Source organism: Dermacentor silvarum, chromosome 1 (genome assembly GCF_013339745.2).
Source record: "Dermacentor silvarum isolate Dsil-2018 chromosome 1, BIME_Dsil_1.4, whole genome shotgun sequence".
Lineage (NCBI taxonomy): Eukaryota > Metazoa > Arthropoda > Arachnida > Ixodida > Ixodidae > Dermacentor > Dermacentor silvarum.
This window is the reverse complement of record NC_051154.1, coordinates 239,444,710-239,471,187: the sequence shown is the minus strand read 5'-3', so window position 1 is coordinate 239,471,187 and position 26,478 is coordinate 239,444,710. Positions and strand designations below refer to the sequence as shown.

Here is a 26,478-nt window from a genome sequence, read left to right as displayed (position 1 = left end):
TATTATTTTAATTCGACTTTTCCTTCAGATCGCGGCTGTTGAAGTGAGTGCACTGCCTCCCTCCTCCCTCTCTTCATCGTTTCCCTCTGCACCGTCCGCGCCTTGACACCACGAGGCAGAGAGGGCCTCGTTACGAGGCGCTTTCTTTCGCGGCATGCACAGCACTATATGTATAATGGCGCGCAGTGCAGACCGAGCACTGCGCGGCTGTGAATCCAACCGAGAAGCGAAACTGGGGGGGTCGACGACGTGCTCACGCGTACGTTTCCCATGGGCATCGCGGTGGGTCACCATCGTCATTCCGACGCGACGGCGTATATTTCATTCTCTCTCTCTCTCTTCTTCTTCTCTTCTGGAGGTGCTATAATGTGGCAAAACAACGGCCTTTCTCCCTCCTTTCTTTTTTCTCCGTGGTCCTATGCGTTCTTTGCAGTATCATTTCGGAGCGGGGATTTGTGTTGTGAATTTAAGGCTGTTGCTTCTGGCGGAACACTATGACGACTTCATTTAAGAAGGCACCCATTCTCGGGCTGTTTTTATATTTCTTTCTTCCTCTCCAGTTTCCACTGAGACCGGTCACTCACGTTTCGGAATGCCCTAATTAATTTGTTAGGACTGTGTGACGCAACCGCGCTTGCGAAAAGAAGAAAAAGTAACTGATAGCGACAAATTACGACGTATGTTTGCCGGCTAGATTAACTGATGCGCTATAACGAGGAGGGGATAAATTAGAATAGGAAAGAAAAAAAAAGAGGGAGGGGGAGGTAAGGAAGACTTTGATATCAGCTAATTCGTATAACAATCAGCATTCTAGTGCTCCTTAATTGGCGCTGACGTGACGATATTGCTTAGTCGTAGCGGCTTGCCTCCAAGTAGTTTTTTACGACACTCCCATACAGAAAATTGAACCATGCTAGAAAATTCGCGCAAGGTGCATACCTTTTGACCATTCTGTTCACCCGGTCGGCTTTTACCCCAGTTTAATCCTCGCAATTCAAAAACCGCGTCGTCACCATGTGGTAAGGCCGAAGTTATTCATATACGAGTTCGTTTGCCAACATGCTAGCGCCGACTGTATGCAGTCCTGGCTGAAATGCGCAGTCTGATTCGCAGCCTCGCGGAGCAAGGCCCCACGCTTTACCAGCTCAGTGGGACACTACTCGGAAATATTTCCTAGCCGAACTTGATTCCACCGTTCATTTATGTTGAAATTCTATGAGGAGAGCCTGGCTCATTTACTAAAACGCCCAAATCTTCTATACTACATGATCAAGCACTTTCCATCGCTCAAATAATGATTCGTTGATGCGGGTTTATGCCGCTAAGCCTTTCTTTTTGTGAAAGTTTCTCTTGGGGAATCATATGCCCGGTCACGACATATCCCCTACAATCATGAAACCTTTGTGTTTTCATATTATTTTGCTTCACATCGTATTTCGCGTTACGAGAGAAATGCTCGCGCTGTACATGCTTCATATAGTGAGTTGTTCAATAGTGCATGCGGGGTGTCACTTGTAAATGTACTTAGTTATATGGCATTTCGTTGTCTTCCGTACAGCAAATCTGCCTTAGGTGAACAAATATTACTCAGGTGGAAAGGCTCGCTCTCGGATCTTAAAGAGAAAAAAAAAAGAGAGAAAAGAAAACGATAGCACACTTGTTCTTTTTCTCTCTTTGCCAGACGGGCCCCCGCTGTTGAACAACCTTGTGCTGTTTCTTTCTAGCAAATAATAGAGGAAGTCTGCCCTTTAGTAGAGGCAATGCTTCTTCAATAATTCGCTTGTGCGAAAGAGAAGCGAAAACAAACAAGATGGCGCTGACATTCATGTCTCTCTCTCTCCCTTTTTTTTTCTCTCTCCGTTGCCTTGCAGAGTGACGTGCAGAGCCCACGATGGCCACCTGAGTGCGCCAGCGGAGAGCTCCCACCGCCACCAGCACCGAGACCGCCGCGATGGCGGCAGCGTCGCCCCAAGTACCCCGCTGTGTGCGCATGCGTAACCAGAGGACACTCTGGAGGTGGCTACTCGCCTCCTTCGCCCTTGCGCTTTCCTGTGCGCCGGGGGCCCACTCTCAGTGTGAGTAGCGCTACCTCGCTTATCACTGCTATCCTCGCAAAGCGATGCGACACCTCTTCTCGCTCTTCTCGCGCCTCACTTCCCTATACTTCAATGCCGTGCGACCACCCTGAGGCAGGGCTCCGGACGTCGCAGTTGGCGCCAAACACTTTGCCCCTACTCCGTCTAGACCACATCAAAACGCCCCTCATGCGGGAAAGTAGGGAACCTGTATACACTCGTTGTGCAGAGTTCGTCGGGCCGATTTAGTGAACAACACATAATCAATAAACGATTGTTCTAAAAAGCGCACATCAGCTACGCGAGATCGTGACCTCAGTTTTCCCAGTGAACTGGCGCGTATAGATCTTCCCGCTGACAATCCGTTTCCTGGCATACAGTCCCAAAGTGTCGTCTGTATGCTCGGAACACACGGATACAGCGGTGGCAGTGAGGCAGCGCGTGACAGCGAAAGAAGGAATGGAGACAGGGGGGTTAACGACAGGGGGGTTACCCAGGGAGTGCATGGATATACGAACGGAATAACAAGAGAGAAAGACTTGCTGTCTATCTGCGCACGCGCTCGAAGAACCGCACTGTATATGGAGTGAAAGCCATCATCTTACAAGCATGATGTAATCCAAAGTCTGGTGGTGTGTCTAGTTAAGGGCACCGGGCTATGGCGTTGCGACGTCTGCTTCCTACAAGGTCTGCCGACGCCAGCCGCTTGGGCCATAATGCGGCATGCACATTTGAACTATATAAGGGTAGAACGTGGAAACGCTTGCATCGAGATAAACACTGGCTAGAGGGCATTGTGAATGCGCAACATTTCCTACAAGGTGTGATTCCCCCGTTCGGTATATAGGCTGTGTGATCTGGCGCTGCTGTCGGTATGGAAAGCTTGTGCCTCCGGTGCCTATATACCACGTAATGCCAAGTCGCTCAGTGATGCGTTGAACTAAAGCCTACGCCCACCACATCGAGGACTATCAGCTTGCAAAGGCGAAGAAAAACTTTTGTCATCAGTGTGCTGCTTTCTTTTACCCCAGCCAAAGGTATAATTATCCTTGTTGTTGGCGCGGCTAAAGTTATGCCGTTGCCGAAGTTCGTACTTTGGCTGTCGGCAAGCAATGACAGCTAAAGATAAAGAGAGAGAGAGAGAGAGAGAGAAAGTGTATGTGGGAGGTTTTTTGGATGTCGAAGGCTTGTCAGGAGTAAGCTTAACTAGTTTTTCGTACAACTTTGCATCCGCTGGGTGGCGCAACTGCCGGTATATAATTTCTAATTAGCGCTCGCCGCTCATCTGCTGATCTTGTTACTTAGTTCAGGCTCATAACACTTTGTGAAATTCAGTTCAAAACTGCGCAAGAATCTGGGGCCGAATTCGCAAAAACGTTCTTACGCTAAAACTGTTCGTGTAGAAGCAGGTGTCAGCCAATCGTGGCGTTGGACATATCATTAGCGAAGGCCAATGGAAAGCAGCACTTACGAAAGAAGAGCTTTGTGAATTCGGCCCCTGATCTCGCGAGATAGATGCAGTAAAAGTTTTGCATTATAGTCTCAAATTTTGTTTTCATCATTCTTGTGGTCCCACTTTTAGCATTTATTTATCACTGTTTAGCATTACAGCTGTACAAGATATATCATCGTATTCCTTTTCTTTTTTCTGCGCGTTCTAAGCATGTCCCTATACCAAAGAGGAATACCGGCGCTCTTGGGTTCGTCTTCGCTATTATCACCTCGCAATAACAAACAGATCTCTTGGGTACATCAAGTCCTGCAGTAGTGGAGCCACTAGTTGGAGAGACGCCACCTCACTCGATTAGGGAAATAACTAAGTTAGGCGTTGATAATGAAGCTATTACGCATTATATTGAAAGAAACCTCGTTTTCTAAATGGAGCGCACCAAGTTGTTATCAGTCCGACCGAGCTATGCGTACTATTCTGGATTTAGGACACGGTATGCGCAATGAATTTTGAGAAAAGAAAATGTATTTAACTTGAACAAAATTATGAGCTCAATACGATAAACCGAATATGAGCTTGATGATGAACTAGATGAGTTCTGTATTCAGAACTAGAAAGGTTGCAAACCCTCGTCTCTGATTCAAAACAGCTCAGAACTCCGATTTCAGAGAGCTATTGGCGTTCTCAGCCTGCAATAAACAGGCGGTAACAGTTGATACTTGCAGGTTGCTTTACAAGTCGCCCGGATAGCGTACTTAATCTTACACCTGTTCTCTCAGAAATTCTTGTGCAAGAATATGTGCCTGCTTTTAAATTGAAGAGAAAGTTGGTTGAGCCGAATTTCATGGTTGGGGCAATGAATATCTTTGATCGGGAACCTGTTAATAAACATGAAAGTATCAGGAACAGTGAGGCTATAGGAATGCGCACACTACATGTTCAACCCGTCACGCACTTGCCACTAACCGATAATAAACAAACGAACAAGCAAAAAAAAGAAAAAAAAACAGGAGCAGCAGCAATGTGTGAACATATGACACCTGTTCCTCCTCAGCCAAAATCATTCAGTAGCTGAAGCTTATCACTTACATAGAACATTCGAATCAGTCACGTGATGCTTCAATAACAAACAGCCGTAAGCAGCTAAAATAAAGTGCAGGGCACACGCCCTCCGGATAAGGCGTGTAGCGCCCATCAGTGTGCAAGTAGCGTTTAAACTAATTTGAAGCTTCACCGAGCTGAGCGTATAGTGAGCGTTATTTCCCGCTGCTCACGCAATCGTCGTTTGAAATTGCTGCCTATAGTTATAGCATTTTTTTTTCTTCATTTCCGTTCGCAAGAGCGCCGCTCCCCTCTCATCGGGACTATCCCGCAATCAGCGTTCAGGCCAGTGTCACGGCATGTTCTGTGCAGCTCGACTGATACGCTGTTGCTCACCGGACGCAACCGCCTCGACGCACGCATCAGAGCTTTGCTGAGCTCGTTCTTATACAACCGAAAGATCCTTGTAGCAGCTCAGTAAGCTTGTACATAGCCGTCGCATGGTTGCATCTCATCCCTTTCGGAAAATGAAATCTATACATTCTTCCAGCTCTATAGGTGTGCCAATAGCGAGCAAACATTCATTCGGCGTGGCTGTAAGTGCACCTGCCAGCTTACAAGGTCCTTGAACGCGGTAATCAAAACGAGCATCTTGCTGCTTGGTAAGCCGGTGCGATCTTTAGCACGATCGAATAGGGTGTCACAATAACAGAGCACACAAGACGAAAGAAGGGGCGTGACAGGGAACCCTTCATTTTCGTATGTGACCAATCACTGCGCGCCGAAAGATCATCGCAGCATTTCAGCCGCATGCACAGTGCCCGCGAGCCGCTGTATAACGTGTGGTCGCCAGCACTGTATATATGCAGCGGGCACAGCGACGACGCCTGCTGCTTGCTCGCGCGCGCACGTGCGCGCGCGCTCACTGCCGCCGCCGACCCATTTCGTAGGCGCTCGTCCGTGGCGATTGAACCGGCCGAGCGGCGCTCAGGCTTGTCCCACTTCTCGAGACGCCTTTCCTCGCTGCCCCCGAAGAAGAAGCGGCGGCCACACGCGACGCCGGTTGCTGAGGCGAGGTCCCGGCTGCAGCACGCGCTGCCCACATGTCGGCGCGCGTGCCACGACTTGGCGCGTGTCTTATAAGCGGCCCGCCGCCCTTAGCTGAATGACGGCCGGCCACGTAGACAGAGCGGGCCGAAGAAGCGAGAGGGGGGAGGACGCGAGCTTTTACCGGGGCTACGAAACAATGGGGTTAGCCCCGCATCCGTATTACGTCCAGGCGCTGCTTGCGCGCGAGGGTGCCACGCAGTTATGTAGCAGCGAAAGAGAGCACGGCCCCCGTAGCCGTGCGCGCTCTTGTGAGCAAAAAAGCACGCTCACGTGAACGGGCGTATTCGGGCCACCGTTTAGTGACATGCTCCTTCCATCCCCGGCACTGCATGCCTGTTTTCTTTTTTCTTTTTTTTTGTTACCTTTTGTTGATTTCGTCGCACGTGTGTATTAAGCCACTCCGACAGAAGATTCGGAAGCGGCTTAAAAGGAAAGAGGACGGCGACAAGCCGTTGGAAGCGAGATCGCATCTTTGGTAGCTTTTGTACCGAGAAATTACCTTCGCTTAACTGACACTTGTTACTCATATAATGCGAACCGACATTCCCGACCTTTGCGTTGTGCAACTCGTCCTTTCGTTCGTTCTAGGATACCTAGCGAGTTTATTATATATAGAAAAATGCGGAGGGATCTCGAGGTTTGATCTCCGCCTGCCGCATATACGAGTACATCCACGCTTATTCCCGCCGTTCGATGCTTTTCCGGAGAACGCATATGTATGCGAAGGCATCGTATTGTCAGAGGGCCTGGCAGCAATCAAATAATAGTGCGAGGAAGTGGGCGGCAAGTGTGAAACAATTTTTTTTTTTAATGTGCCGGCACTACACGGCCTCTGCCGTCGTATTTTACAGAGCAGCACGCGCGGCAAAACACGCAGTATTATACGCGTGCGACAAAGAAGAAACAGGCCGAGATGCGCGCGCGTTCGATTTGTGCTCTCGGGCGTGTCCTCCACGACGGAGTTCGAAAAAAGAGAAACAAGAAACTGAGAATAATAAACAAAACAAAAAACGACCGCCGCCGCAGCGAATACGCTCCTTTGGAAAGAGCCCAGATACTATAGACAGTGGAAGAATGGTTGATATAGAGGAGCAGGGCGCACGCGGCCCCTCCAGGGCGAAATAGCTTTCCAATGGCGGCCCCGTATTCGTTTTAGTCGGCTGCCCATTTCCTTAGCGTCACGTCGCCGCGGCCTCCGCCGATGGGGGAGGGGGGGAGGGGAGACACATCCTCTCTCCCCTCCAATAGCTGCTGTCAACCTCTCGGATTATTCCATTCCGGACACCATCTTCCCGGACGCCCTATCCCCCTTGCGCCGCACGTTCTTCGTATAACGGCGGCGAAATGCACTCGAGAGACCGGCTGCTGTCGGAATCGCGCTGCTGCCACTCGGGCGCGTCGGAGAGCTTGCCGTCCCTGGAGCGAACGTGCGTTGTGTGTGCTTCGTATATACGCGCATGGCCACGCTAATGCACTCCCTAGCCTCTGCCCGAAATTGCGAGTCGCGAACGAGAGATGCCGCGGTCCACGGCAGTGTGCCGTGGCATTTGACGAGCGCTTCGACGCGAGCGGCCGGTTCGTATTCAACTCGGCCGCCTGTCTTCTTGAAGATCCGCGCACAACCGAGGCTGTGGGCAGAGCGCGGTTTGTGAAGCTTCATTGCTTGCGTCTGGATGTACGTCGAACACTAAGTTTGTCATGCTGCGAGTTTTGCTCGGTTTAACAGGGCGTATAGGAGCAAGACAACCGTGCGCTATTTTAACCTGTTATTTACTGTATGTTTCTACGAAACAGCTTATGCGGCTAGAAATAGATAACAGCGCACAACGTGTCAAAGGGAGGGAGAAATCGAAGAGCGCAATGTAGACGCTTGCGTACGACGATGACATAGTTGGTATATATAGGACAACTTGATTTCATGTCTCATGCACTAAGGAGGACGCAATAGCGCAGGGCCCCGGATTAATTTCATTGACCCCGAAATACTCAATTTATATAAGCTTTTTAGCACCGAGTCCCGGCCACACCGCGGCATCGCGATTGGAAACAAAGCTTGCGACTTGATGCCGAATAGCTCCTCTCGGCTGAGGCGCCGCGCGGCAGTGTCGTTGAAAGGACAACGCGTTACGCGTTGCGGTGAGCATTTAGTGAACATTTCTGCGTCGATGTGGTTTAGTAATCGAGCAGCAGGGACCGTGCTCTCGATGGATCACCTTGCGGGAACACTTTCACTTTTGCGTGACGCAACGTCCAGTGCGAGCGACGGGCTTCCTTTGAATGCATTCGAGAAGAGAACTGTGAAGACAAACTAGACGCTGCGATATTTGGCATTCCTTTTGTCACATCCGGTTCGGCTGCCTTAGCTATAGTTTCCGTGCTCCAAAAGTGCTATCATTGAGTGTGATATATACTGACAATGCGGATAATGCGGAGTCTTCCAGTAATACCTTACTGGAAAAGAAAAAACAAAAATAATTACTTCCCGCAAGTATACACTTTCTTCGTTGTTGTTTTATCCGAATGAGGAATGATGGCTTGCGATTGCCAGAACCGTCGCCGGGCTTTATAGTTCAGCGCAGCTCTTCCCTTCGCACGCGAGACGAGACGTTTTGCGCGCGCCCATCGTCGTTGGCCCGGACGCGGGATCGGCTCGGCGCCCACCGCGTGCTCATCTCTGAGGGGCACCCACGCGTCCCAGCATGCGGTGCGATGAGAGAGAGACCCCGGTCCTGTCGCGCGCGCGGCTTGAGCCATCCGCGCGTGCGTGTTTGAGCCGCCTTGTCGAGACCGCAATTTCCCATTCCGCCGTCGAAATTGGTTCGCCGCTGGAAAGAGCGCGCACGCGTCTCGTCGTTCGGGATCACCGGCGCGCGACCACCAGTCCTTTTCTGGCGGCCGTGTTTATTCGTGGATCTGCAGAAGATATCCGCTTTTGCGAGCGGTCAGCTGTTGGCGGCGCACAACAAGCAGCTGCTGGGGAAGATGCGGCCTGCGTGTGACGGCCGGCTGCTCTCGTCCCACACGACGGGCTCCACCAGATTGTCACGCTCTGTTGGGCTTCTATAACTTCAGGATCACTTCCTTTTTTTTTCATTAATATTATTTCAGTACGATATTGCGCTGGTATAAATTTTAAGTATGTAAACACAGGGAAAAAAAACAAAAACATCGAGAGACAGAGAACGAGCTCACCGGAAAGGGAAGATGTAAAGCCCTGCAACTGGCAGGACGGAGACAAACGGCGGTATACATGAAAGGAAATATTGTGAACAGACACGATGGGCAAAACGAATAAAACTAATGCGGATAAGAAAAGGTCAAAGGGCGAAGACAGTCACGAGGAAAGTGTTTCCTGCAAAATCGGCCAGCAACTTAGACTTATACCACTTTCAAGTAATTGTCTTCCTTTCTCGCTGCGCTTTTGAGAGCGTACAGTATTTCTCTTCTTCTACGTGCAGTATACGTTACATAGCCGCAGGGTGCAGTTTAAGAAGGAAGAGAGACGAGTGTGTAACGTCTCTTGGAAGTGGGACAACGATTTCAAGCACCACACACGGTCGTCAGCAAACCAGGCAGGCAGCACGGAACCGCGCTCTTGCAGAAACACAGCTCAGAAACCGACGTGGCAGTTGCACAACGGCGGCCAGCAAGCACGTCGACCGGTCGCTTGGAGCTCCGGAAGCCTAAGCGCAGCTCAACTAAATGTAGGTCGAGCATTGACAAGAAGTAAATGATCTACAGCTGTTCGTGAGGCGTGGCCCTCGGCAGTTCACTCGGTGAGCTAAAGGAGTTCCAGGTAACGGGACGGGCTTGGTGGTGCACGCTAATGTAACACGTGCAAACCTTCCTTCATTAGAGTCTGCCACCACCTGTGCGTATCGAGCGAACTCTAATGTTCACTGTTATTGCTTGACGGATAGAGACAATCTGCGGAAGTATTTGAAGCGTGGGAAGACGGAAAACAGGAGGAGGGGAAGAGAAGCGTTTATCTACAGTCAGTAAACCTTTCGTCTTCACCCCCCCCCCCTCTCCCCTTTCATTCCTCAATTCTCTCGCTGCTACTTCCAGCGCCGCAATTAACAGAAATCTTCAATATCGCTCGGAGCATTGACGAGAAGTGGAAAGACGAGTGTCGAGTTCTACCACGCGTAATATAACTTATTTGTTTTGCATAATACCATGACTTGTATCTTAGCACCAGAACTGAGTGAACTATTTTCCTCGTGTTTTTAAGAAAGAAACATAAATAAAATTCTATTCTGCCCAGAAAATAATTTTCTTAAAACGGCGAATTTCCTGCGAGGCTTGTTTAGTTGAGCACGTCGCGCTTATTATTTTTTAAGTTCATTTATCGTAGCACACGAATCAGTTTTTTTTTAATCTCTTGTTTTTGTGTTTTATTTTTTATGGTAAGGAAAAAAAGATTACCGCATGGTTTTCGTGCTCCTCAGAGCTGTAATCCAAGCCTATTGTAAACGCATTTTTCACGAGGCTTTTTTTTTTTTTTTAGTGCCTTGAGTGGAACACTGCTGTTCTGTCCAAATTGGTGGAGACCCAGCAGTAAGGATTAAGTTAAGAGAACTTTCGATCAAAACGATTTCAGCACCTTCCATGTAAGCAGAGTGTTTTAAAATAAAGCATATAATATTACTCGTCGTTGCCGTATACTGGTATTTTTTCCCCTGCCATATATTCACGGTAGACGGTGGCGTATTGTTTAGGAGCGTAAAACTTCTGGGCGCTAGATTGGAAAACAATAATAATAAGGAAAGGCCTAAATGAAAACCGTAGTCAATAGCTTCCAGTATTAGCGCTGTTCAATTTCTTTTTTTAATCGACGCCGTATAACTGATGTTCCAACTGAGCGGTTACGCGCTGTGCCAATTTGTACAACCTTTCGCGCCACGATTGATTCGAGCCCTATCGCACGACCGGCGCGGCACCGCGTGTCCCTCCACATCGGGTCAGCTCCTAATGCACAGTTTAAGGTTACACAAGGGCACTAATTGATGCTTCGTGGCGCGCGCACAGACCTTGCGTGCACGTCGCTCCCCCCCCCCCCCCCCCCTTTCTTTCTCACGGTATCCCCCGCTTGCCTGCGCACACTGTCTTCTCCAAGTTGCGCGTGGCCGACGCCGGCGCAGTAACGATTTAATGACGATGTAAACTGGCGCGAAAAAGCCATCCCCACCCAGCCTCCGGGTTCCCTTTTCGGGCTGCACTTCTCCGGAGTTCTCGCAACCCCCTACGCGCGGAATCGATGATGGTGGAGCAGCGAAGTGATCCTCTTTCCACGCGCGCGTTTGCCTGCCACGCTGGGCGCGCGCTTCTTGCTTTTTTTGCTCGTCCTGATTAGTGGTGATGTTTGCCACTCGGCTTCGCTTTCTTGCCTTTCGCTATGAACCTTTCCGCCCCCCTCTTTCACTCAGCAGCAGCAGCAGCCAGGGGGTAACCGAGATCTCTCTTTGTTCCAAGTTTGCTGCTCGATCGGTGCTGTTGTTCTCGATCCCCCCATGCGCGGCGCTGTCTCTTTCTCTCTCCTCCTCGCCAAGCGCAAACGCCCTCATCCACCAATCCCCTCTCCTCGACCACCGCATCCTTAGCGTAACTCAACCACCCCCTCCCCATCCTACCCTCCCCGTCTCTTTCCCTGCGCACAAACTTGGGGCCTGCTGGCATCGATTCTTAATGAGGTCTCGCAGAGTGAACCCCGTAATTAAGACTGAGGCTGACGCCTGCTTCAGCGGCGCGTTTCACCGAGGCAAATTTTGTTGCCGAAGCTATACCTCCTCTCCCTGTTCTCCGGTTCCTAAAACTCCCGATTATTTATAGCTCGTGTCCAACGAGCGCGTTCACTTTTATTTTTCTCTCTCTCTCTCGCTCACCTTTTTGTGTTATTTCTCCTCATCTTTTGTATTCTGTGGGGAAGGGCGAAAACGAAGAGCTCGGCGGGGAGTCTGCGTGTTTCGTGTGGTTTCCGGGACGCCGGAAGCGAGAGGTGTGTGTGTGTGTGTCTGTTTGTGCGTGCGTGGTGGTGCCGCGGTCGATGAGATGGCCAGATAGATAACACTCTCGAGCGCCTTCCTTATTGCCACGGCTTAAAGGTTTCGGCAGCGCAATAAAATAGTGGCTCGCTTTTTGAGCAGAAAAGAACGGAAGCCGGTAGCAGACCGCGGGTCTCAAAAGACTTGCGCTCGCCAGGGCGCGCGGCCGGATTTGATTAACGTTCCCGCATTATTCGGCCCGGTATTGATCATTGGGAGCGACAAAAGGCTGGAACCGCCCAAGAACAAAGTTTATTCTCCGGAGTCGCCCCCCAGGAAGGACTGCGAAAACTGCCTAAAACCTTTCAATTTGGTGCCTGGCATATAGCATAGAAGGCGGCGGTCAAGAAATAGGCTGCTGACAGTGCTGACCTTTTTTTTTAAATTTTTTTTCTGCGTATGTGCGTGCGTGCGTGCGTGCGTGGCATGCTTCTTTCGCTTTCGACATTTTGTTTTCTATACTCTTTAAGCTCAGTGAACTGCGATCGGCAACCGTAGAAAGACGCAGGTCGGTGTCGCCTGTCCTACTTTTACTTTCCCTTTCTTTCTGTCTGTCTTTCTTTCTTCTTTGTAGAAATTGGGTGGGTGGGTGGGTGAGTGAGGAAGTCCCATGTCTTTTCCTTCCGTCCTGTACTAAGTCCCGACGGTACTTTTATAGTTAGCAGTGAGAACGATCCCGCCGCAATCATCCCAGGAAGGACAGGCAGCAAGCTCCTGCGGAACACGTTCTGCTGCCAATATGAGGATAAGGAAAGGGAGCACGGGCACAGCCCGTGCGCCGTCTTCCACTCAAGTTTATTGACTGCATATGGATACGTCAGGCTGGCAACGTCGACTGTGCTGCATGCGACGTTCGCGTCCCATACAAACTATTTACCCTTGGTACCTTTCCTTCATTGCCGAATTTTGATGGAGTGGCTTTCAAGTCGCCGCGTGAACTGCCTCGATAATCTTAATCTTTTTTTTTCACGCTGGTGTCACGCGGATCATTTACCTGTGGTGACATCGCTTTGCCTTCTCCAATATGACTTGCAGTTGAAGACGACCCTATTAACATGCGCAGCCGAGCAATAGAAGACAGAAGGAGAGACAAGCTGGCATGCTACTTCTACGCCTTTATTATGTTTTCTTTAGTATCTCCCATCTTTGGTGACAACTATGTATATTATCCGTTGGTTTAGAATGCGCTTATTCTTCTTTTCGTGCTCGCTGCTTGAAGTATTGCCGCTCTGTAAAGTAATGCGCGCAGGCACGGGTGTACAGTTGGCCCGACAGTTACGCGTTGTTTTTTCTGTTCAAGCATCGATCTGACGCGAAGGGTAACAAGCAAGAGCAATGGAGGCTCGCGCCAATGAGGAAAGACAATGGCGGGAAGAATAAACGTTGATGGAAATACAATCACGTTTCTCTTCATTGAGGAAGAGACGCGGAAGAAGAAGATTTACGTGGCTTTATCAGCTTTCTCGCGCCGCAAGTTAATAGCAGCAATAATAGTAAATCCATTACACGAATGCCTCTTCCCTCCCCCCCCCTCCTCCTCCTCCCAATCCCGTCTGACACGTTTAGTTTGCTTTGCACCTGACGGCTGCGACAATAGGATAAGCCAGAGGGGCGCCGCCACATTTGTTTCTTTATTTCCCAGCTCCACAATCCCCTTGCACACACAGCCCCCTACCCGCTCGCCTGGTTTTCTAAAAAAATCGAGGCTCAATATGTTTGTTTAGCGCAGTCTATCGTCGCGGACACGAAATGGGATTGTCCGTTCAAACGCGCAACTAAATTGAGTGCTACGGCACATTATGTAGCGCCATCGTAAGACAGCATAAAACAGAGTGAAGCGAAACTAGTTCGTCCTTTTTACTTCTTCGTTTGTTGTAAGAAAGAAAAAAGAAAAGCCACGGATTTTAATGCGAAAAGAGGAACAAGAGAAGTGAGAAAGCAAACATTTCACAGCGGAAGGGAGATTGAATTGGCAAAGACGAACGCCACACAATAACGCTAAAGATTCGTAAGTAAAAAGAAAGAAAGAGCGAAAGAAAGAAAGCGACGCTGTGCGAGAGGATGCGTCTAACAGTGTAGCACTATACTGCGAAAGCAGCAGGAAAGGTTTCGGAGAGACGAGGAGAGTTGTGCAAGCGCGCAGCTGCTTACGGATCGCATTAATCAGAGGGTCCCATGCCCGAGCAAGCGGCAACGACGACTTTCGCGAAGGGACGTCGAAAGCAGAGTTGATGGGAAGAAGAGAGCGGCGGGGGCTTGATGGGTGGAAACGAGGTAGCGTTGTTGGGGGCGGATGAGGAAAAGGGGGGTTGCTAGAGACGGCTGTCGACCGGCTCTTTCAATATGAGCGATTGGAGCGGCCTCTCCGGCCGACTTTTAATCAGAAACCCTGAGCCGCCAAGCAGTAAGAAAAGTGTCGCGCGACCGTTCGAGTCTGGAGCGGTGCGTTAGGCCACTGCAACTCACAATGTGATCCGCCGACAGCGCCCCGAATGGCACCCCCCGCCGGAGATCAGGCGATACTTCCGCGTAATGTACACCACGCGCTGCCACTATGCGGCGTCCTGTAGCTGTTCTCGTAGCTCTGAGAGATCGACGTTGCAGTCATACCTCGGGTGGTGAAAGCAATGGGCTCGAGTGAATTGCTCGCCAGCTCCCCCCCCCCCTCCTCCCCCCCACCCCCAATTTCCTCTGCCCCCCTTCTACACCGGGCCCAACCCGTTAGGGTTTCTCGACGCGCATATACCGCACATGCTATAGATACTGTCTTTGCTGTTTGCTTTCACTGCATATCCGTCCAATTTTCGAGCGCTTCGTCTAAATTAATTCTTCCTCCCGTGACATATCATCTTCCCAATGATTGCACGAGTTTCCTTTTTTTTTTCTCTCTCTCTTCTTCTGTCTTGTCTTTCTCTTTTTCCCGGAAGAATGAAATCAAGCTCCGGTGAGATGAATAAATTAATTTTAAAACATAATATAAATGCCTAGAAAAGTTGTTAAACTCCCCGCTTTTCGTGTTGATCCATCTTCCATCTAGAGCTATGGCAAATTACTTCCACACGATATTTACCCCCCCCCCCCCCCCCCGTATCGGGAACAAACGAGGGCAGCCGCAGAAACGCGACACCGCCCAGGGCTTGTTGCCTATGATTTCCCGTATAATAACGCATCTCGACGACAAATGAGATAGATCGTGCGTCCGTCGATGGAATCTTCTGCTCTCATCCTGTCATAATTTTCGTTCGAAGAGGGTTCGCGAGAGATACCCAATATGACAGGCCAAGGACACTCGCATGATGAACGCAGCTTTTTAAAATGACCTGTTTATAAGGAAGCCTGAATACGGATATCGCTCGTCGCGCCGATTCTGCGAGCAAAAAAAAATAAGAAGAAGAAGAAAAATGGAAGGGTAGGAGTTGCGAACGTGTTTCTACTTTACCTGAGTGAGACGATAGATCCACTGTCTCAAATTTCAATTATGCTCTTCTTACGCGAGTGCGCAACTTTTATTTTTATTTCTCTTCCGCCAACTTCTTTTTCTTCTCGTTATTATTCTTCTTATTATTATTATATTGCAATAAAATTTCTGCGGAATGAGGCGCGGCTTTTGGAAAAAGGCTATTTCGCTTGTACAAATGCACTTTTTGCGCAGGATATTGCTCACGGAAAGGAAATGAAGTTTAGACAACGGAAAATAGGCTGAACTTCCGGCAAGCAGGGCAGCATTATTCGAAATTTGCTCTGCGCATTCAAAACAAGGACAAGAAACACGAATGTCAAATATTTGCTGACCGTGAGAACCCGCACGCGTCCCATTGAACAAACACACGCATTAACCCAAACACACACACACACACACACACACAAAAAAAAAGCAGCAATGCGAGCGTGCGCCATAAAAACGAGAGAACGAAAGAACAAATAAGCAAAGCAATAAAATTGAAGAATGAGACGAAATCGACTAGTGGAAACAACCCCCAAGTTTGAATCTTTAATGACAGCATCGGCTTGCACGCCTCCCCCTTTGAGCAGAGTTAGCCCGCCGTAAAATATATATAGGCGGCGCGTGTTTATGCTTCCGAACTGCCCACTTCCTCGAGCCGCTATAAAATATTGAACCGCTGACTTCACCGTGTTCGTGTATTCTCCGCGGAAGAAATAATGCAGGCCCGTCAAGCTCTCGTCGAAACCCGCCGGAACATTTCTTCTTCGACTCTGAGATGCGTGTGGGCTCGGGCATATATAGGTACCACATACACCTTCCACAGAATGTATATTAGCACTCAATGGCAAATTTCTGAGAGCATACGTCGACTATAGATGATGCGAGGTGGGACTTAAAGAAAACCGAAAGCAGGCCGCCAGTGAAGACCCCCTGCTCTTCTTCCTGCTTCTCACTCTATATGCGTCACTTGTTGGGAAGAGGCGCTGGACGAGAGCGTGTATTCGTAGCTATAGACGACGCGCTTCGTTTACTGAGCGAGTGAGAACGAGGAGACCGGTATGTTCGCACTATACATGAGAGAATTCTTTTCCGTGTCAATTTTTGTTGCATTCCGTTTGTTCCTTTTTTTAAGCTTTGTATATTTATTTAGTTTTCTTTCTTGTCGCTGCTCCGGGGCACGGTGGCGACGGGAAACTTCTGGGCACGTCTCGCGGGAACTGACGCGTAACGAGCGCTGCAGAATGAAGCATGCGCCGTCCGCTGGAAGGCGATATAAGTATACGTCTATCGTTCTAGATTTATTTATTTTTTTCGTTCGACGCGCAATGACCTTGTTCTGCATTCTCTGAGACGCGTGTAACGGCGCAGTATGGTGCATTAAAGTTATATATTAAATCGGGAGCATTGTGTCTGGCCGCGCTGTTTCTTTTCGAAGACATTGCTGTATCTTGTTCTGCAGGCGATTGCAGAGAACGTACGCTCATAAAATGACACTGTGTTCTTATCCGAGGGGAGAAAATAAAATAAAACAACCAACAGCGCATTGATCAGTGATTACAGATGGCAAGATCAAATGGCAACGTCAACTGAACAAGATTTTGTTCTCTCCTTCATGGTTTGAGACCGGCGGTCCTGCCTCTACGGCTCCCTTATCATAAGTCTCACAGTATTTGGGAAAACTCTGCTTAGCCTCCTTTCTTTCTCTCTCTCTCTCTTTAATTGAACTCCTTCATGCTGCACTGTCTTCTACTGACCCGCGTGCTGCGGTCAGCCTGTGAACAGCAGTCGACAAGTTTCCCGATCGTCGTCTCCCGATGATGCAGAAAGTTCCTTTCCACATCTTCGTTTCCCTTTCTCCTCATCCATCCTGCCCTTTCTCCTTCTCCCTGTACAAGGTACAGACAACCGAAAATTTATCGTCAACCTCCCTGTCTTTGATCTCCTTTATGAACCTAGGTGTGCGTAATCTCCTTTGTGTGTACACGCTGAGGCATTCGGAAGCCCCGAAAGCTGATCTGTATAGGCGGTTGCGACTCAGCAAACTGTACAATTACCTGAATGTCGTAACTACGCATGGACGTGGCCGTAATGTGCGTCTGACGTCTGCCGCCTCCATAGCTACACGTGCAAACGTGGTTTGCTGGGTCGTCTCCGTCCTCCTGATGACATGACAGTTGGGCTCACGCGAAGGGGCAGTGGAACGTGACCTGAAGCGATTCTTCTAGGCGGATATACTGCTTGACTTTCGATCGAGATGCGTGCAGACAGATGCCTGCCATAATGCCCGGCCGGGAAAGCTCGGTGAACTAAAAGCATGTCAGTCAGTCATCATGGCTGCACTCTTCTTTTCTTCAGAAAGTGTTGCGGCCGCCACGCCCGATTCGGATCACGCATTGGCCTCATCTCTCAAATTATAGACACTGCGGTGAACGTGCATATATACCGCTTGCCCTGTATGCTATGGCGATCTCGTAATGACAACATACGTACAAATCGAATGAGTTTCGATTTTCTCCTGTCTGCGCCACTGCGAAGCCCCATATTACGATACTATTTTCTCTGATATTTCTTCCTTCGTTTTTTTTTTTTTCTTTACTTAAATCCCATGCTCGGAGGCTAGCTGTGACTCCACGCAGTACGCAATGTACGGCGGCGAATTGAGCTGAAAATGACTGCACTGGAAACCGTACGTCGTCGCAATTCAGCTTTTAATTTTGTTTCTCTCTCTTCCTTCAATAAGAAAATGTAATGTTATTGGTTGTTACTTGCGGTTCGTCCACCGTGAATCCGTTTGTGGCCAACTTTTATTACGTCCCGCCGCAGCGCACTCAGTATATGCGAAGAAAATAAAGAACCGGGGCCAAAAAAAAATTAAGTGTAAGATAAAGCAGTGTCAAAGAGGTTGTTCTTCCGGCGTTTCCGAATCCAATTTTCGTCCCGGATATTGTTAGCGCCCCGCGGAATAGTAGAGCGGCTCCTCTGGACCCGCGGCGCACACCGCAAGTATATACAGACACGCAGAGAGCAGCCGCCACCCTACCGCGGGAACCGGAAACTTTCCTTCTCTTCAACCAGATTTTCAAAGGCGGCCTTATGGAATTTCTGCGGAGGCCCTTTCTTCTGTCATTGACGCGGCGCGTGCGCAGCAACATTTTGTCTTGAACCGCGCGCTGATGTCACAAGGGAATGTTGGGAAAGCGATGTGAGCTGCAGAAAAAAAGCAGAAGAAAAAGATGTTGAAGTGTCAGTCGCGGAAGTCTCTCATAATGGGCTCGGGCGCGAGGCTGTAGCTGGTTTGAAGCGCATAGGAAAACGGGGAAGCAGTTCTAGAAAAAAAAAAAGCAGCAATGCCGAGTAGGAAAAATACGAGAAATTCGTAGGGAGCAGCGGGCACTATTTTTGTGTGGGGGAGGCACCGGCGTGACGCTTGCGACAGTCGGGCTGACCACTAAGCACTGGGAGAATTAAGGAAAGTCGGTAGAAACGTGGACAAGTGAATGATGTTCATCACGATAGCAGCGAACCTAACGACAATGCAAAATATCATCAGAAAGAACAAAAGGATTCTTTTTCGTTTTTTTTTTTTTTTGTTCTTTTTTGTTTTTGCATGTTTTCTTTCATGTCCATATAGGTATCTTCGAAAAACGAAGTGGGAGGGATGATGTGATACCTGGTGTAGAAAAGTACTGCCTTAAGGGGTCGATAGGAGGCGCATACGCAACAAGAGCGACAAATACGCTGATTATCCACGTTTTCTTCTCCATATATGTGAGGCCATGGAGGATATTCGTCGACCGTGAATTAACCTTGCCTGTCGAAACGACCGATGACAGTGGAGCTTGTCGTATACTGCGCTTATAGCCCGCATGCTGATTGGTGCACCTCCTGCGCTATGTAGATTCTCATCTTCGTTGCGTATATACACCCATGCTGGCGGCGATGCATCTTGGTGACGTTGCGATGACCGCCCATAATGCGCAGTTTCTAAGGTCTCGAAACATGTGGTGGCCACATCACTCCCTATGGTCGCTTCATATATAACCGCTCTCCAATGATGATAAATGTGTTTCTGCAGAGACACTGGTATTCTCGTTGTGCAGCGTTTATTCATCACATATATGCAAAGCATCGGGGAGTAAGAAACTGACGAGGGTTCGTTTTGACAGTGCGCTGGTTTTGACAGTCACGTGTGAACAGCTTCCTGGGCCATGTAGTTGGAACAAGCAGGCTGAACGAAGTCGTTTCACTATATACAGCGATGTACTCAAGTAATGGAGAATAAATAGTCAATAAAAGCTGAACGCATCTCCTCTTAGCTTTCGCTTGTACTTTGATGCAATCTAACGTGAAGGAAATTGTAAAAAAGCGTTCAGGGCTCCAGTCTTCGCTGAGCTAATGATAGAACGTGGCAAATTTTGGAACCGTGAATACTTACCACGATTGTTTGTCACACACCCCGTGAACGAGGCGCCAACGCCGGGCCAAATTCCAAAGCCGATTTCGAAAATAACCCCACGAAAGCAAGGACAATTAATAAGGGGCCCTCTGGTGCGCCAACGAACGCTGGTTGTGGCCCAAAGACCGAGTCAGAGCCCAGAGTTGTCAAAACACAACAAAATATATTCTTCAAATAAGGCAGTTACATACACTTGAGCACACTTCGGCTAGACACATCACAATACAATTCAGATGGGTATTAACAAAACACTGCAAAATAATTAACAACAAGCACTAAGAGTCCAACACGTAAAGTACAGAATTAATAGGAACACAAAGTGTCAAATCGTATTCACCCGTGCTGGTCCTGAGCCGGATGATTTCGGCGTAACTCGAGGCAAATCTCGAAGAAGGAACTTCCAGAAATTCAGACGCTCGGGGAACTCGTCGACTAGCTTGCCGGGGAATCCCCTTCTTCCGCAGACGGTCAGTCTTCACGACACATCTCTTCACCGGCGCGGTCTGATCCCCCTTCTGATTCCCGCACGGCGCTTTTATTGTCTTCGCCGTCACTTCTGGAACTTTCGGTAGGAGTTGTGATCCCGTAGCGTGGACAAAGCCTGGGAATCTTCTAGTCATTCTCGCATTTTCGACCGCGGCCGTCGGAGCGTCGTCGAGGGTGGTGGTGACTCATCCGTAGGAGCAAGCCGGGTTGCCGTCCTCCCTCTCTGCTCGCTGGGTGAGAGGTTGTTTCAACGCTCTCTCTCTCTCTCTCTCTCTTGCTCGTTACCATCGCCTTCGCGTATCTTGTTTTAGTTTGTAGACTCCGTCGATCGCCTCCGCTGTCTGTGGCGTATGCGCTCTCTCCCTCTGTCGAAGCTGCCGTGGGCCGGCTTGTTCCTTTCTGGCTTGAGTGACGCGCGGCGCGCGATTAGATTATGCGCTTTTTTGTGACAATGTTTCGCAATTATGTGGTTAACCTGTTTATCAATCAAATCAAACGCGAGGTCAGAAAGCTGAATATGTACGGAAGCGTGCAAAAAGAGGGATAACTGCGCCCTAATATTAGCCGTTATTCTTTAATGTGCGTATAGGTGGTCCTTTTGTTCTTTTCTGAGGAAAGTGGGCAGGAGAGGCAGGGGCATGCAGTTGAGGTATACAACTAGAAAACGGACATAAAACAACCAGGAAGTGCGGTGAAATACGGATGCACGCGTACCTCCTTGACAACGTTAGTTCCTGTTTAAAAAATAGCTGCCTAATGCCCAAGCGTAATTTTATGTGGGATTACATTGCATGTATAGCACGCTGGTTGCTCACGCTATAGCTGCAACACAGCTTGCTGCTGGCGTTTAGAGTGCGTTGGGAATCCACATATATGCTCTTAATGGCCACTTTCGTTTGCTTTGCGATTGTTTTCCTTCGCTTCTCTGTGTCGATCGGTTTCTCGTATAACTATACTACAGTCCACGGCGTGCGCGTCATTCGATTTCTGCCCAGTGCTCGTTTACTTTGCAAGTAGCTCAGCATCGCCCCACCTCTTACTTATTCTGTATACCGCGAGAGCCACGGAAATCCCATTCTCGTTTCGGGGCACCGCACTGAGAACATTCCACCGCCCGTCTCATTTTCCCTCATTTGTCGCCCCCCCCCCCCCCCCGCCACTTTTTCCGCTTATCGTTTTCTCTTTCCCACATCTTTACAATCATGGCATAGAGTGACGTCGCGTTCGGAATGTCGTCGCTCGCGCGCTGATAGGCGGAAGCGAAAGAAAGACCCCAATCGAAAACGTCTTTGCATCTTGTCTCGCGTCAAGGCAGCGCGCCCGCCACCCCGCTAGACGTTCCGGACAAGAAACCTCGTTCTCGCAGTATACAAATTCGCCGTCCGGGGGCACAGACAACCTGAGCGAGAGGAGATAGCCCGGCTGCGAGCGAGCGAGCGCGCACGCGCGGCGCGCTTCTTCTTTGAAGGTGCGCCCGTGCTTCTTTTCATTCGTGCCGTGCTTCCTCAGTCGAGGCCCTATCCCTCCTCTCGGTGTTTGTTCTCCAGTCTAAATAAGGCCGAAGAATCCGGCAGGAAATCTGGGGAAGAAAAAAACAAACAAACAAATAACATTGGAATGGTGGGTGGGGCTGCTTTCCCCCTCTCCTCCCATCCACTTCCCTCTGCTCTTCTATATAAGATGTTCTCAGTCGAAATTCGATCTCGTTTCCGCAGCCGGCGTCCATATATTATCCCTAATCTGTTTCCAGTAGGCGGCCATTTCCGTTGTACGCAGTTCAACTGCGTCGTTTTTCATGCTCTTCTTTCGTGGCTCTCTCTCTCTATTTGCGGGCTGATCCGTTTTGCCGCTGCTCGCGTCGCATTTTCCTGGTGGTATTGTTTTCCCTTCGACGCACCGTTATCGTCGAGTGTGTGCGTGTGTCTTCTCTTATAGCCCAGCAAAGATTTGCCGCTACGTGGGTTCCTGACGGTCTCGAAGCGGACAGAAAAAAGATAGGAGTGAGACGTTCGAAGGCTTGCCGAAAGAAGGACGGATACGTTAGGGGGTTACGGGGGAGTGGAGAGGGGCGGTGACGCGTTCGTTCAACTATTATACTAGACAGTGCCGGGTAAAGAGATCGGCTACAGTTACTGCAGTTGTATTCAGAACTGGGAAGCGGGGGTTTACGGAACTTATGCAACCTATACACATATAAAGTCATCAATTATTGCCGGTTCCTGCAGACTCCCTCTACAACACCCAGTACCACACGCGTAGCTTTAAGGTTGTTTTCGCCATTTTAATAATTCTCCCAAGAGTAATAATAATAATAATGCTGCCGAGCACGACGACAGGTCATATGGAGGGCATGCACCCCATAGCAGTCGAGCGATTCGAGCACACCCTACCAGGAGGCTTCGGAGCTCACTGCTGACGTCTGGACCGCCGCGATCGCGGTGATCAAGGACGACTGCTGGCGTGTCAGTCATGCGGTGCTCACCGAAATCACCGCGGCATGGGCGATCAGCAAAGCAAGCACACGAAGAGTCGGACGTCACGAGAAACCAAAGGGCAAGGCGCCGTATGACTGAAAATATGGAGACAGCGAACAAAACTGCAAAGCTCGCGCGCGCGAGAAGGCTCTGCGGCATGCACGCCGTCGATTTTTATTCTCCGGGGTGAGCAGCGCTGCGCCGAGGCGAGCACGGGACGCTAAGAGAGGGCTTTCCATTCTTCTGGCTGAGGCCGATTCTTTGCGGGCGGCATTCCACTGACCAAGGACGCCTACGCCAGCAGTAGAGCTGCGTGGCGGTGGAAGACACGCCAACTGGTTATGCACAAGGAGGTGGCATAAGGGAGAGGGAAGGGGGTTCTCTCGATCGAGCGAAGGTCGTCCGGATCTCAAACAGGTGCTGACCCATTTTCCGTTGTCCAAGAGAGAGAGAGCTCGGCTCGCTTTCGTCGTACCAACCGGCCGCCATCTTTTGTGCTCGACATGCAGTTACAGCCGCGTCGCGTCGTCCCTTCCCCCCCCCCCCCCCTTCTCTTATTCACCTCTTCCCACTCCTTATGGCACGCGACCGTTTTTAATGGCATCTGTGTCACGGCGGAGCAGCTTTTCTTTGCGTTCTTCCGAGCGTGAACCGAAGGTGCCGATGAAGAACAGGACCCTGCTCAACACGGTCCTGTTCTTCATCGGATGGCCACATGTGCTGGTATACACGTGCTGCGTGGGTTTCAAAAGGCTTTCTGTTGGAGGCCGTGAACTACTACAGTACACTATACCACGCGTAACATCAGCAGTCCAGTGAACCCGGTAAACATTCTGCCAATTAAGGACACACTGGTTAGTTATCTCTACACATCCGAAAAGGCATTCAACGGACGATCTTTACCACAGCCTAAGCGTTTTGACCTTTTCACTATGGAGAGCACCCTCGTGAACGTATGAAACTTGAACAGCGATCAACTGCAGCAAACAAAAAAGTACGGAGGGAGGGAGAGCAGGTTATGATGGTTTATTGGCAGCCCCTCTAAAACGGGGCGGTGACGAATAGTCACCTAGCCTGCTTGAACTAATCAGGCATGCTATATACATGCTTTTCAGTCTAGCATTTTGTCTACATCTTCGCAGGTAAGACCGCGAAGAGAGTGACCTAGTGGATTAGTTAGGGATGAAATACAACTTCGGTTTGAGCTAGTTTATTCATTTATTAAGTTTGCGCCGAAGAAGGAAAGCCGGTCCTGTTTTGCGTGTCCTTTGTGGTCGTGTTTCTTGCACGATGGTTCGTCTATCTTACGGTAATAAGCATGCATGTTACCACACAGATTCGCACGCTTCGTTGAAACGTTTGGGGTCTTCAGCGTCAGGGACGAAGTCGCTGTTTTGCTGTCAGTAATTTTCAGAAGTCTCGCACAGGTTCAATACACCTGCAGCAGGTAAACGACGTCTTCAACCCCTCTCGAAGCACGAGAGTCAGTTGTCAAAGGCTACTTAGGTCGGACGAAAGCTACTTAGGTCGGACGAAAGCAGCTTCCACTTGCAACGTTCAGTACCATGTCCCTCCGAGGGTCATTTTAGATTTCCATGTGGCTTCCTCTAGGAGATTCTTATTTATTAATTGGTCAGGCAACAACATCCTGAGCAGTATCCGTGAGAATACGAAAGCACAAAGCTGTAAGCTGTGGTGAAATTTAATGGGCTGTACGGCGCTGAAGGGGCCATTCGTGATTCCATTTTACGTATACGTCACTTCTCTGCAGAACAGAGGTGGACTTGCGATGCAGGTGGTGGTGGCATAATCTAACGCCCTACGTTCGGGATTAAAAACAAGAAGATGGTAGCACGATGACGACGGCCTCGCGAAACAACTTAAATGCTGTCGCAATAAAACGTTGAATTTTGGTGTCCATAATTTATACACAAACAAAATAAAAATAAAAAGAACGAATTGATCCCAGCACAACGCCGATTGCCGCAGTGTAGTTAGTGGAAGGTACGGACGGAAAGTATAATACTAATATGCAGTGCAACAAATTCAACGCAGACAGTGAGAGACCAGCCTCAGAGCTTGGCAAGCTGCATCGAAAGCGCTGCCTTAAAAGTTGGCGTTACAGTTACTGCAACGCCAACTTATAAGCCAGTGCTTTTTATGATGCTGGTAAGTTATAAAGAGCTTCAACTTCTAAAAAAATTATTTTTTTCCACGTGCGCACGAGGCTGTCCTCGTAAGTTTTTCTGCACGTTGCAATATACTAAAGTTGCGCCTTCACAAGGAGAATGGTCAGCTGAGCTCGCGCTGTCCCAGCACACGCTGACCTAGCGCGTGAGAAACGGGCTAGGTCTGACTAGAAAGCTATATATATAAAAAAGGTTATTTTGCATGTGATTTGCGTTGACCGCAAGGAAAACAAATCTAAGGTTGGCTGCTGCTGTATAAGCGTTCCATGAGGCTTAACAATAATCCTCCAACTGCCGCCTTGCGCCTGTCGTAATAATGTTGAAATGCCGGTCGTCGCCTTAAACCAACTGCATCAATAGCTTCGTTTGCAGTGAAGCGCCGAAAGAGTCATTAATTTCGCTCTCTAAACAATAATCTCTTTCAGGCACTAGGCCTTGGCATAAGCAATTGCGTATTGCTATGCACCGGCTGGACGCGTTTAAATTCCTTGCTCGCCTGCTTACACGTCTATTGCATTACGTATCCAGTCTTTGTGTTTCACTTCTTTCCGACATTATAACCTGCGGCGTCCCACAGATGGAGAGAGAGAGAGAGAGAGAGGGGGGGGGGCAACACTGCTTCGCCACGCAGGCGCTCAGTCCTGCAGTGTGGTCCACTTCCGCCAGTAACGAGCTCTATTCATCGATACGCGACACAAAAGCGAACCCTATTCAGCAATATTGTCCTTAGGGCGTACTGCCGAACCGTTTAAAAAAGACTTTAGCGCGAAAACTATCGCTGTGGCATATGCAAGAAGTTCGGGACTAATAATTTTACGCCTGGTTATGTTACAATAAGATGGAAGGCTAACTTTTTAACGACGTTCAAAGTGAAAATTGTACGCCATACCTTTTTTTTTTTACCTTTCTTTCATATGCATCCCCCTGTATTCATAATTACTTTTCGTTTTCCTCTGCGCTTCTTAACCATCGGCTTACTTTTCTGCCGGCAACCTACTGAACACACTGAAAATCACCAAATATATATATATATATATATATATATATATATATATATTGCGGACTAAGTATTGGAAAGCGCAGTAAATCCTTAAACGAGTCAATTGGTATTTTTCCTCGCAACGATCTTAGGTATAGGTTGAGTGTCGCGCGCTATACTTTTCGCTTTCACGAAGCGGGATCCTGGTTCAGTACTGGTGCTCCGGCAACGGTTCACTTGCATATTGGATTCATATATTAAATCCTTGACATGAAACGTATGAAATATTTACCACTAAATAAAGGATTGACTTACGCGCTCACTATTTCAACGTACATACAGGGAGCTGCTTTACATAGCCGCTGGTTATAAATACATGTAGAAAATAAAAGCGGAAAATTACGAGCACTATTGCTCCAGCGCTAAATTGCGCAATATGTAAGCACGTCTACCGTACGCACAACCAGTACATTGCGTGGATCGTATGCTCCCGTACAAGTATCCCGAACAGATCCAGAATAAGAAGGTGCACAAGTTACATTCCTCGATACTTGTACTCGATACTTGTTGCTTACTATTAGACGCGAGTATTTTTCCAGCACGCCAAATCGACGAATATGTAGCAAATTGCTGATACTATAGTGCTCATGGTTATTATTATTGGCCTTTTATGTGAAAAAGAAAGCGAAGCACGTACTGGACTGTACATATTGTGCAGACAGATAAACA

General features: G+C 49.0%; 1 protein-coding gene across 1 annotated transcript in view; it reads left to right on the top strand.

The window, feature by feature from the left end:
* The window catches only part of LOC119436986 (protocadherin Fat 4), a 306,741-nt gene that overhangs the window by 48,181 nt on the left and 232,082 nt on the right, over positions 1 to 26,478 (top strand). The window contains exon 2 of the mRNA XM_037704038.2: positions 1,872 to 2,075. Coding sequence (XP_037559966.1) covers positions 1,952 to 2,075 — 124 coding nt within the window. The 5' untranslated portion in view covers positions 1,872 to 1,951. The remainder of the gene's footprint in view (positions 1 to 1,871; positions 2,076 to 26,478) is intronic.